This window comes from Coffea arabica, chromosome 2c (genome assembly GCF_036785885.1).
Source record: "Coffea arabica cultivar ET-39 chromosome 2c, Coffea Arabica ET-39 HiFi, whole genome shotgun sequence".
NCBI lineage: Eukaryota > Viridiplantae > Streptophyta > Magnoliopsida > Gentianales > Rubiaceae > Coffea > Coffea arabica.
Window position 1 is genome coordinate 4826491 of NC_092312.1, and position 13345 is coordinate 4839835.

General features: G+C 36.8%; 2 protein-coding genes across 2 annotated transcripts; both read left to right on the forward strand.

Annotated features, from left to right (window-relative positions):
- LOC113725333 (laccase-5-like) lies at positions 1 to 2787 on the forward strand. Its single transcript, XM_072073777.1, has 6 exons — positions 1 to 184; positions 292 to 443; positions 593 to 837; positions 1024 to 1152; positions 1305 to 2261; positions 2366 to 2787. The coding sequence occupies exons 1-6, from the start codon at positions 83 to 85 to the stop codon at positions 2494 to 2496; spliced, it is 1716 nt and encodes a 571-aa protein (XP_071929878.1). The 5' UTR covers positions 1 to 82; the 3' UTR covers positions 2497 to 2787.
- A 4810-nt stretch (positions 2788 to 7597) lies between these two features.
- LOC113730305 (dehydration-responsive element-binding protein 2C-like) lies at positions 7598 to 10066 on the forward strand. The gene is made up of 2 exons (XM_027254924.2): positions 7598 to 7867; positions 8641 to 10066. Exon 2 carries the CDS (start codon positions 8651 to 8653, stop codon positions 9716 to 9718), a length of 1068 nt encoding a protein of 355 aa, XP_027110725.1. The 5' UTR covers positions 7598 to 7867; positions 8641 to 8650; the 3' UTR covers positions 9719 to 10066.
- Positions 10067 to 13345: the final 3279 nt, after the last annotated feature.

Consider the following 13345-nt stretch of genomic DNA (forward strand, 5'->3'; position numbering starts at 1 on the left):
CTCTTTCCATTGTGGAAGAACCAAAAGAGCTACGCTAGCAGAATTAAGCACGTACGTAAAGATATCGGAAGCGTTCAATAGCATGGAGAAGAAGTCCAGCATTTTCTTGCTCTTCGGCCTCTTGCTTCTCTTTGCAAATGCAGTATCTCTGGGAAATGCTGTAGTTCACTCTCACCAATTTGTTGTGCGTGATCAGAAGCCTCAATTTCGGCCCTCTTTCTTTTTATCCCTTGCAATAATTTTCATGCACGCACTAAATTCTTTTTTTTTTTTTTTTTTTTTCTGAAACAGATCCAAGCAACACCAGTGAAGAGGCTGTGCAATACTCACAGCACTATTACTGTTAATGGTCAATACCCCGGACCAACCTTAGAAGTGAATAACGGAGATTCTTTGGAAATCGAAGTTATCAACAAAGCTCAATACAACCTTACAATCCACTGGTACGCATGCTTTGCATTAGTACTGACCCTTTTTTGTATATATATATATTTTTGTATGAATATGAGCACAAAGTATTGGAAAGAAACTCTGCATGCAAATGAGTTTTGGTGCCAGATAAAAATGTGCATGCATATTCAATTGTGGGCAGGCATGGCGTCCGGCAGATGAGGACAGCCTGGTCAGATGGACCGGAGTTCGTGACCCAATGCCCAATTAGACCCGGAGGGAGTTACACGTACCGATTCACCATTCAAGGACAAGAAGGGACCCTTTGGTGGCATGCCCATAGCTCCTGGCTCAGAGCCACCGTCTACGGTGGTCTAATAATTCGCCCCAAAGAAGGAGATTCATACCCATTCCCAAAGCCAAAGCGCGAATCACTTCTTCTTCTTGGTAATGACTTAGATTACATTTCGAATTCAGTGGACAGAAATAAATCGTTTACCATCACTGCATGTATTCAAAAAGTACATGAGGGGATGGTTCTCGTTCTCCCTCTTTGTACCCTATTTTGTTGCCATGTTTCCTCGTTTATTCTTTCGGATAGTGTTCTGACAATGATTTCACGATGATGATCAGGTGAATGGTGGGATGCTAATCCAATGGACGTTGTGAGGGAAGCCACCAGAACTGGAGCAACTCCAAATGTGTCCGACGCATTTACTATTAACGGGCAACCTGGTGATCTTTTAAAGTGCTCCAGCAATGGTTCGTTTTTTATAGCCCTACCCTACTCATATTTGTTTGTGTTCGAGCATTGTCTGCTCGCCACCATACGACCTGTCTACAATAATCGTTTGTGTCTTGTTGATTTCATCAAGATAACGAGATATTTTTCTGCGTATTTCGTTGAGGTGCAGGTACCACTATAGTTCCAGTGGACTCAGGTGAGACCAACCTCATCCGAGTCGTCAACTCTGGACTCAACCAACAACTTTTCTTAACCATAGCCAACCACAAGCTCACAGTTGTCGGGGCAGATGCCTCCTATGTTAAACCCTTTACCACCTCGGTTCTCATGTTGGGACCAGGCCAGACTACTGATGTCCTGATCACCACCGACCAGCCACCAGCCCGGTACTACATAGCAGCACGGGCATACGCCAGTGCTCAAGGCGCACCATTTGACAATACTACCACCACAGCCATCCTCGAGTACAAGACTGCTCCATGCCCTGCCAAGGGTGTCTCAATCAAACCAATTCTACCATCTCTACCCGCATTCAACGACACGGCCACTGCCACTGCCTTCGGCAAAAGCTTCAGAAGCCCAAGAAAGGTACCGGTGCCCACTGATATTGACGAAAGTCTCTTCTTCACCGTTGGATTAGGACTCCAAAACTGTCCCCCTGGTGCCAGCTCCCAAAACTGTCAGGGACCGAATGGTACTCGTTTTACGGCCAGCATGAACAATGTGTCTTTTGTTCTCCCGTCCAGCTTTTCCTTACTGCAATCACACCAGCAAGGAATTCCTGGAGTTTTCACGACAGACTTTCCAGCTGCTCCGCCTGTACAATTTGATTACACTGGTAACGTGAGCCGGTCACTCTGGCAACCTGTGCGCGCAACTAAGGTGTACAAGTTGAAATACGGAGCTAGAGTGCAGTTAGTATTGCAGGGAACAAGCATTTTCACCGCCGAAAACCACCCGATTCATCTTCACGGGTATGACTTTTACATAATCGCAGAGGGCTTTGGCAATTTCAACCCGAAAACTGATACGGCCAAATTCAACCTCGTTGACCCTCCTCTAAGAAACACAGCAAGTGTACCCGTCCAAGGATGGTCAGTTATCAGATTTGTTGCCGATAATCCAGGTACAGCATAACAGATGAAAGAAGCAACAGTTTCATCCTTTTGCAATATACATCAACTGTATCTAACATTTATCTTCTTTTCTTATCATCTAATTGATCACTAGGTGTTTGGCTTCTGCATTGTCACTTGGACGTTCACATCACATGGGGTTTGGCCATGGCATTCATTGTGGAAGATGGAGCTGGACTATTGGAAAAATTGGAAGAAGCCCCAGCAGATCTGCCAGTTTGTTAAGACTATTAGATGATTGATTAAGAAGACGTTTTCCCAAAGACCTGGATAACAGGGGTCATCATTTTTTATAGTTTAAGAATTTTAAGTGTGTTGGCAGCATGTTTGTTTCCCCATATTGGGGTAGCTCCTTGTTTTCTTGCTTTTCTTTTTGGTAGAGAAAAGTTGGTGCCCACGGTTGCAAAATAGAGCACCATCCCAATTAAAGTCAAGCCCAACTTGTTTGTTGGCTGTAGCTCTTTTGCTATTGCAGGCAATTTTTGACTTCCGAATAAGTTTAGTTCCCTTGAACCATCTCGTATTGTTATTACTTGATTTTATTTCAATGCATCTTTATTTACCAAAAAAAAAAAAACTCGTACTGTTATTAGATAATTAAGATAAAGCAGTAGCAGCCAGTAAAAATATAAAATAGCAAAAAGAGGGGACTCTGGCATGAATAAGCACAGCTTGATTGAAAAAGAAAGGGATGAACAAAAATTAAGAAAGATTATTTATTCCAAATCAAATTCCTTCTTGCAATTGTTCTTTTACTGATGTAAAGCATGTCAAAGTAGTTCGATTTTTCACTATACATCTTTACCTCAAACATAGTAGTTTTCCGTTATAAAATTTGTGAAATGGAATTACCATTTATTTTATGAAGGGAAAACTCTAGATATAGCACCTCTCTGCAGCTATTGAAAGTCTTAGGCTTAATTTTGTTAATATGGTGCGGAGAAATGAATATTCGTTATCACACTTAATGCGAAACTATATCTTACTTACAGTCGGGAACTGTATTCTTTATTAACTAACCATAAAATGATTTGTTATCTGTACTAATACAAAACTATCTGGGATAGCAAATTTTTCACCTACAACCTTGGGAACAATTGCTTTGGCAGCCACCTCTCCAGTTTACTTCAATCCAGAGACTTCTGGGCTCTGCCTGATGGAAAGTCATTACTAGCAGATAGAGCGATCAGAGTATACAACACAGCCAATATGATGTCTCTGTACCATTTTGCATTATTCCAATGGGATTTTAAGGATTGTTTTGGTGTAGTTGCTCTAGATACAAACTTGTCGTGGATAGGGCTGCGAGCCGCTTACAAGTAATTCACGAGAGATTTAGTCAAATGCTCGGTTCGAACTCGAGTAACTCGATGCATATATCAAATCGAATTCGAGCTTTCATTTGTGCTACTCAAGTACTCGTCGAATAATTTGATTATTGGTATATTATTTATATTATATTTTTATTTCAATTATGAAATGACTAATAAGGGTTTATATTTTAGGTAATTTACCAGAAGTGCTGTCTATTCAATAAAATTCACAAATGACAAAAATGTAATATTGTAAAAACTAAAAAGGAAATGAGGATTTTAGATAATTTACCATAAAATCTTAGAGCCTTTATTTTGAGCCCAAAAACTTGTCAAAGCTCGAGAGTAGTCTCGAATTTTATCAAATCGAGTTCAAGTTTAAAAAATACATATTATGGAGTCAAATAAGGTTACAGTATAACTTTTTGCTCGTTCAAGTTAAGTTTAAACTCGTGTGTGTGTGTGTTATTTGCTGTGGTTTGTGGATAAAGAAAAACAGGAGTGGTTAAAAGCCGGTGAAAGAGTTTTGGTATTTTCCTTTCTCCTTTCCCTCTATCCCACATCGCTTGTGAGTAGTGCGTGTGTGTACTACTTAAGATTTTCAATGTAGTCTGAAAATCAACATACCATTTAGATTGGATTGTGAATTTTCCTTAAATTGTGTGTGCGTGTTATATGCTGTGGTTTGTAGTTAAGTTTAAACTTGTGTAAACTTGTCTAGCATCGAGTTCGAGCAAAACGAAACTCGAACTCCGCTCCTTAACATCCCTACTGGCCCACTAGTATGCCTAGAAAAAAGAAGTCCAGTGTCACTCATGATGACATCTCTCCTTTGCTCCTATTTTGACTTACTCTAATTTGGTCGGTGGCTATTTTGACTTTTGACGCAGTGATGATATCTTCGGACGTGTCCAGCTCAGCTGTTAATGAGTTAATTTATGGCTTAAAGGTTTAATCAACGTAGGACAGGGCGCAACACGCGGCGCTCATGCTGAAGTTAGAGCGGGGTCTCGCATTATCCATGGCAGGACGCAATGGGGCATCTCACTGGAGGATGAAGTGGGGAGTAAAGTAAAATTCTACGTGTAAATTTGCAATTCTTCAATGAAATATCACACAATGCTGATTGCTAAATGTAAGAATTAAACTTCTACGCGTTAACAATACTCTGCGGTCTCAAACAAAAAAAAAAAAAAAAAAACAATACTCTGCGCTAAAGGTCATCTGCGTCGGAGATGTAGCCACGACGGACACATATTAGGCATAAATGTCACTTGATCTTAGTCAAAAGTCCGGAAAAGGCATAATTGTCACCGACCTATAGCCTACACGTTGCCTGCCAACTTTGTCCTGGCAATCGCTGAACACGGTTTTGCTGTCCAAATTGGTCGGTCCAGGGAGAAGGAACTTCAAACTTAAGTGCCCCCGTAAGTTTTTACTTGGGGCATTCATAATGGAGTGTAATTTATGTATAACATCATCACTTTATTATTCTCCCTTCATTATAAATTACAGTCTATAGGGTATAATAGCATAAACTTACAATCAAATTTTCCATTTATTTTAATGACTTACAATACATACTCCATGAAATTTAAAGTTTTAAAATTATCAAATGAAACTTGCAATCAATCTATACGTATATAATAAAGATCACAATATGCATCATGATTATTCCGCTTCTACTGTAACTATAGAATAGGGTGTTATGACTGAGTGTAATAAAAGGGGGGAAATTCATTTTTCGTTCCTAAATTTTGAGTTAGGGACATATTTCATCTCCAAACTTTTAGATGCATCGTATTTATTACATGAATTAATTATTTTTTGTCACATTTAATCAAAAAACGGTAAATTGTTTAATTTGAATAGAGAAAGTCACGTGTTTGACACGTAGCCGTTAAATAAAAATAATTTTTCAGTCAAAATCAACGGTCACGTCAGTCTTTTCCATCCAAATTGAATATTTTATCGTTTTTGGACTAAATGTGATCCAAAATAATTAATTCATGTATTAAATGCGATGCGTCTAAAAATTTGAAAACAAAATATATCTCTAACTTAAAGTTTAAGGATTTCACCTTCCTGTAATAAAGGGTATTACACCTTCTATTACACCCCCACTGCATGCATTCATCATTTTCATGGGAGTGGCACATGAATAATTGCAAGGAGAGTATTATCTCATGCAATGTTATATACGCCCCGTGTCGTACTACAGAATGCAGTAATGTTGAAGGTGTCCACAAAATGTGAAATTCGAATACTATTTTAAGTACCGCTGTACGTGGTGTGAAAAGATCTCTGTATATTGATCCTACCCCCAAAGAATTAATTGTATGACAGTGTGCAAAAAAGTTATTATATTGTTATTTAAATGTTTTTTTTCTTTGTCTTTTTTTTTTTTGTTTTTTTCTAATTTCTATAGTCAACAACGCAGTAAAAAGATACCTTCTAAAATGGGGTCCGCCTAGTGTAATGTCAAAAATTGCGTACGCCCTTTTTAAATTCTAATAAAGATAGCCCTAAAAGGCATTCACGATGGTGAAGTTGTCAAATATAGTATTATGATCACACATTAACAGAACTTGCTCTTAAGGCACACTTGACTTGAACGGAACTAATACAAAAAAAAACGTAACTGTACAGTTTCTTTTCATTAAAGAAAATGAAACGCAAGATTGAAAAGTGAACAAAGAACTAATCTAATGAACGGAATGAACCCGTTGCAGAAGGTTACAAAAGCCACAACCTTCTTTTAGTGGATTTAGAGGCAAACTTATTCAGTTGTGTGAAAGTACTAAAGAGTGTGGAATTGAGAAGTGAAGAACTGAATATAGTTAGCAATTGTGAATAATGAGTTAAAAATGATTGTATTCAATCTTGCGTTTCATTTTCTTTAATTAATCGGTATTGAAAAGATTAATTTAAAAATGATTTCATGAGAAAATATTTAAAAATCGCCTATGCTGGTTTTATCCCTTTTTTTTTTTTTTTTTTTGCATCAAAATGGCGTCTAGGTAATAGCTCATCTTTCATTGCAAACTTATCCTTCATAGCATTTATAACCCCCTCCCCCCTTCATATTTTTCACAATTACTTTTTAAGTAAATCTTATATACACTGACAGTGTATACACTATCACTGTTTGATTCATGACACGTGTGTAAAAGTTGAATTTTAAATTCAAATTTTGTATAATTGTCATTCATCCAACGCTGACACTGTGTACATTATCAGTGTAGAAAATATTAATCCTTACTTTTTAGTTTTATTTAAACATTTATTGTTACTGTAAACTTCATAAAAAGGACAACCTAAGAGTAGTAATGGAACTAAAACATTTATATCTCGCAAAAGAACTTATATAATATTTCAATAAAAAAAAAAATTCAATTCAAGAGATGCAAGTTAAATTTTGAAAACTTTAAGGGTGTTAAGTAATATAATAAAGAACCTTGGGGAAGGTTCCTGATATTATACCGATGAAGTTATGGCCCAGAGTTGCTTCTGGGAAGCCGGCCCACCATAAATCTGCTGCAACTTGCTGGTGCTATGGGCTTACGAATGTTGGTAATCAGCTGTTAGCAGCCTGGCAGTGATGTACTCCAGGACGCACCACACTGATCTGGAATTATCGCCGTACCAAAATATCAATCAAAATCCAATTCTGAGGTAATTACCCAATAAAACCAAAGCAGAAATACCAAATAGTAATCCATGACATATTTGAAGGGGCAAAACTGAAGTTTCTGGCTTTAGTCAAGCCTAAAACAGTATTTATAACGGGCGAAAACAGTACGTGCTTAAAGGAGACAGAACTTGTGGTTCGGGAAGCTTCCTCTGACACGTGCCAAAACGCATGGTATGCGCAAAGCCACGACGCGACTAAGAAACTGACACGTCAACAATATCCATAACAAATGAAGTAGTGATTATTACGGCCTCAAGAAATTATAGGAAAGAAATATCTAGAGAAGGCTATAAATAGCTCGGCAGCTGTCAAGATTTAGGATTTGGCCTTTGTTTCTGTTTTACCGAAAAACGCCTTTCCCAAACTGACTGTATCTCGGAAAAATCTCTACTGCTCCTGCTACTACTTTCTAGCACACAACTTCAAGGAAGAAAATCAAAGGAAAGGAAAGAGCCAACGCGACAAGAGGGGGAAAAAAAAAAGGATTGAAGGGGTTCCTGAAGGAGACGCTAAGTTCTGGTCTTCAATTGAGATTTGTCTTTTGCAGCAGTGGTTGATACCTTGGTACTGTTCTCAGTTTGGTACTGAGGTAGGTTGCATTAATCCTATTATCATGCGCTTTTCTTCTTTCTGTTTATTGGGTTTTTTTTTTTTGCTTGACTATATATATATATATTTTGCGTGGTTTTGATCGCGTTATGTGGATCGAATTTGGTCTGGATTTACTCATGAGATTGCGAATTTCGTTTTGAGAGTAATCGCGTGCGTATCTGTTTTAGGGTTTCTATTGGAAGAACAATATGTCAATTTTGGGGCTTGCTTCCCGGTATTTGTCTTCAATTTGTTTCCACAAAAAAATTTCAATTTCAGAGATTTTTTTTCCGGGGATTTGTTTCAATTTTCGTTCTTGATTTCAGAGACTTTTTTCTCGGAAAATTACGGGCTCCGGCATGAATAATTCTTGATTTGGGTTTTTTTGGGCAACCGAATTTTAGGTTTCTTGGGAACCAAGTATTAAGTCCGCTACTTAACGCAACTTGTCAATGTGAACAGCTGATTACGTTCCACCCTTTAAAAAAAAATGATAAAATTATTCTTATTCTTGATTAATTTAGGATAATATCCCTCAAATTACTTCTTTGTAGTTGGATATTGATAATCCTCTGCTTCTATCCCTTATCTTCTATCTTGGGTACCAAGGGAACAAAGTCAACTTATCTAGGGAAGATTCCTGGGGTTACGATTTGTTATAATTTTATATGTGCATTTATAATTTGTAGAGCATTAGTTCTTCCCGAGTTTGGTACAATTATCTACATCGTTGCACTAAAGTGCTTAACAGGTTCTGGTTGTTGTTTGTAGGAGTACATCGATGGCTCTTCTTGATCAAGTGTCCAGCGTGGCTTCTGTCCCAATGGATTACTCTAGAAAGAGGAAGTCTAGGAGGAGGGATGGAACCAATAATGTAGCAGACACACTGGCAAAGTGGAAAGAGTACAATGACAAGCTTGACTCTTTGGATGAGGAAGGCAAAGTAGTTCGTAAAGTTCCTGCAAAGGGATCAAAGAAAGGATGTATGAAAGGTAAAGGAGGTCCTGAAAATGCTCGCTGCAACTATAGAGGTGTTAGGCAAAGGACATGGGGCAAATGGGTAGCTGAAATTCGCGAGCCAAACAGGGGTAGCAGGCTTTGGTTGGGTACATTTGGGACTGCAGTTGAGGCTGCACTTGCTTATGATGAAGCTGCAAGATCAATGTATGGCCCATGTGCCCGTCTGAATCTTCCCAATTACGGACCACAACAGGAGGCTTCCATTGAATCCTCTTCTTTTCCAGCCACGTCAGCATCGGACTCCACCACAACTTCCGGCCTTTCTGAGGTCTGTCCACCTGCAGATAGGGATGCTGAACCTAACTCAAACGTGAAGGAAGAAGATGGTGAGGGTGAATCAAGAATCCAGGATACCAGGCCTTTGACTTGGGTCGGTGCTGGTAGTCCAATGTGTACAGTTAAGGAAGAGCCGAAAGATGGGCACATGGAAGCTTTAGATATGAGTATCCAAGCAGAGGCGCCTGTTAAGAATGAGACATTCAACTCTAGCGATGAGCCGTTGGATACTTTGGCGTGGGATGAAATGTTTGACATTGATGAAATGTTGAGCACCTTGAACTCTGGACCCACACATGGTTCAGGATCTCAATATGAGTTGGTTGGTATTAATGGCGGGCAATTTTTGAATGGCAATATGCAGCCCTCAGAGTTCCTGTATCAAATGCAGAACCCAGATGCAAAAGTTCTAGGAAGTTGCCAGAACATGGAGCAGACATCTCAGGGAGTTGATTATGGTTTTGATTTCCTGGAGCCTGGCAGAGAGGAGAATTCCCAGTTTGCTTTGGATGATTTAGGATTCTTTGATCTGGATGCTGACTTGGGGATTTGATTCAGTTTGCTGTATCAACAAAGCAATCTTCAATTTGTTCTGAGGATCTTTCAAGTGTAGGAGCACACTAGGCTGTGAGAGAGTATATGTGAAACTTGAATTACTATAATTCATCTAGTATTTGCTACTAACATCTCTGCTTTTAGCTAACAAGAAATATCAGCTGATTCTCTGTATGTTTTTTGGTGGGAGAATTTAGCCATGACATAGGTTTTGGTTACAAAATTCTTTTGTAAATATGAGGGGAGCTAGCTATCTGCTTTTCTACATACGTTGTTTTGGTTTGAACGAAGTATGGATGTCAATATGGATGTCAATAAAGAAATATCTGCAATTTTTTTTTTTGTATATTAGAAAGTCACGAAATGTTGCTCTCTTGATGGCTCTCATGTTTTAAAGTTGGGTTCTGAATTGTGGAACCATCATGTTCTTTCCTTTCCCCGTTATTACTTCTATCATGCAAAATTTGGCTGGATAAAGGGAGGAATTTGTTTTTAATAAAAGATTTGCTGCTGCTTTATTCTGGATTAGAGTTCTTGTACCATACATGGCTACTAGGGATGCATCTCTGTTGGAATATAAACTAGTCAAAGTATTGAATGATTGTTCGTCTAATTGATTATATATCTGCAGATTCCTCCCATGCATGGCATGTAAGCCAATTGTACATGGTTTGTGGTGGTTCGTGCATTGCATGACAGCTCTTGTTTGGTTTTGCACGTAAGCTGTAGGTTGTTGATGGTAATGCTACCACGCAATCTGCAAAGGAATTTTTTGTGCAGTATATGATATGTTACTTAACCGGTAGAAAGGTCTTTGATTTCTTGACTCTGGTTGTATTGCATGTTGAAGTTCTTCTACTGGTTAAAAGGCTTCGCGTTGCATGCCTCTGCTTTCCCAGACTGGTTAGGAATATTCACGCCTTACATCTCAAATTGACAGTTCTTTTTTTTGTTTTTTTTTTCACCTTGAAGATTCCTGGAGTTAGTGCGTATGACCTTGGTATGTTATATCTGTAATTCTTGTTCATGACATACTACTTGGGCATTAGTTCTGTGCTGCCAAATTGACTTATGGAGAGGGAGAGCCTATTGATGAAGAAACTCCCGCCCGCTTCTCTTCCTATCTCTACGCAAATCGCTGTAAATTCTGAGCTATTTCGCTTCAAATAACATATAGCTAACTGTAAGTACTTGAGTGGATCTGTATCGCAATTGATGTGGTGATACCATTATGTCAGTCCATTTTATGCCGCGTCTGGTGGAACAAAGCCCAATTTAGAGATTTTTCTCAAGTTTGGGCCTCCCTTATGATTCAATCTTGTACTTCAACCTAACAGAATCCGTTTGATTTTATGGCAGGTGAATCTTTCTTTCTTTCCTTTTTTTTTTCTTTTTTCATTTTTTAATAGAAAAGATCAATTGATTCAATAATCTGGACTAATAGTCAAAAAAATCAAATCAAATATGATTTACATACATATAAATTTGAAATCAGCACATACAAAATATCTGAAAATCAATACAAATAAAGAAAAATTCTAACGTGTCTTCCACCCATATGAATCTTCTTATAATTAGAGATTATTCGTTACAAGCAAGATATTTATGCCATGAAAATGCACTTCTTACGTCGTGTCAGAATAACAATATATAGGTCAGTCCAAACTAATCTGGAATACCAATCTTGTACTTCAATGTAACAAAATCCGTTTGATTTTAGGGATAATTTTACAAACCTCCACTGAGGTTTTTAACAATTACATAGAGCTTCCCTCGCGTTTTAAAAATTTCACATATCTTGCCTACTTTTACTGTTTAGTAACGATATAGGTCCAACAAAAAAGGATTTTCTCACAAAAATCCTAAATTACCTTTTTGTACAAAACTAAGAAAAAAAATTATAGTATATTGAATCATTTTCTTCCACACTTTGCACAAATCAACAACTCTAATCCCTAACAACTATCCAATCATAAGTTCTAAAACCAAATAACCATAAAAATCCCAAATTGCATATACAATATCAATACTTGCCAATATATAAAAAAAAACACACACACACACACACACAAAACCTCCATTGACAACCAATTTTATACTCCAAAATTAAATATCAATGCTCAAATATCTTTTCAATACATGTTAATTTGGTTTAGAACTACCATTACAACTCTCCTATGGCCTTAGAAATATTAATATCTCGAAAGTAGATTCTATTTTCACAATAAAATAATAAAAATAGTTTCTAATTCAATGAAAGAAATTCTTATACAATTATTGACATTTTACATATGTTTTTCTTGTCAACAAACAAAACATGACAGATTTCATATCTTTAGTTCTTCTTCTCATTTCAATAATCAATTCCATTATTTATCTTTCTATCACTACGTGTCTCTTCATTTTCTTCTAGTTTGACATATAATCTACTCCCTCTTTTGATTTTGTAATTTCAATTTGCTAATATCCAAAAAATTGAAAATGATGAAAAAAAGTAATATTAAATAGAAAAGTGAGAGGAGAAAATAGACAATAGACGGAAAATAATTTTTTTGGATTTTCTAAATTTATTATTTTAAATTTAAAATTGTCTACTAAGTGTATGGTATTACAGGTATTTTACTATATCAAGGGAGGTAAGTGTAATTTTTTAAACTTGAGAGGGACCGAGTAAAATTGTCAAAAACCTCAAGGGATGTTTCTGAAATTATCCCTTGATTTTACATAGGTGAATCTTCTATATATATTTTTAATGAAAAAGATCATTTTATTTAATAAATATGCACTATTAGCAGAAATATATAAAATCAAACATAATATAAATACATACAGTTCTGAAATCAATAAATATTATACAAATAAATATCAGTTTTAACATATCTTCCATCCAAATGAATCTTTGTATAATTACAAAATATTCATGACAAGTATGACATTTATATGAAATCATTGCAACCATGCCATCAAAATCCATCTCTCATGTTGCGTCAGTATAACAAAATTTGGCAATATACTAAATTGAAATGTTCGGAATACCTTTTTTTTTGTAATTTATTTTTGATAAGTGAGAGGTTCTGAATTTAAAATTTCTCATCGACAATCTCTCATGTTTACCATCCAATCCAACCTTTACCCAATTAATTTGAAGTACTTTGTTTTCACTTTGTATTCTTTTTTGGGGTACGAACATGTTATCAATTTTGTATTGTATAGTTATTGGTTTGTCACGTTAAGTGTCACAGTTAAAATGTAAATGGATAATAAATACAAATATACGCGCTACAATTAGATATTTTGTTTAACTGGAGAAAATTTTATCCAGACCAAATCAATAGTTGTATTTTTTTTCCTATCAATGAAGAACAAATAAAAGCCTCATCTTACATGAAACGCCTAAAAAATATGATTCAACATATTCAAATAATCTTTACGTGCAAAATCCAAATGATCAAGTAATTTGGACCTCCCAAGTAATGATTCAAACCGCAATTACAGAGTGGTGATCGTGATTAATGAGATTAATGGCAGCCACAAATTTAATAGTAACACCCACATTTACCAGCAGTAAATTGTCCACTAGCACTAGCACTAGCATATATGGTGGATGCAATGCAGTGGTACGCCG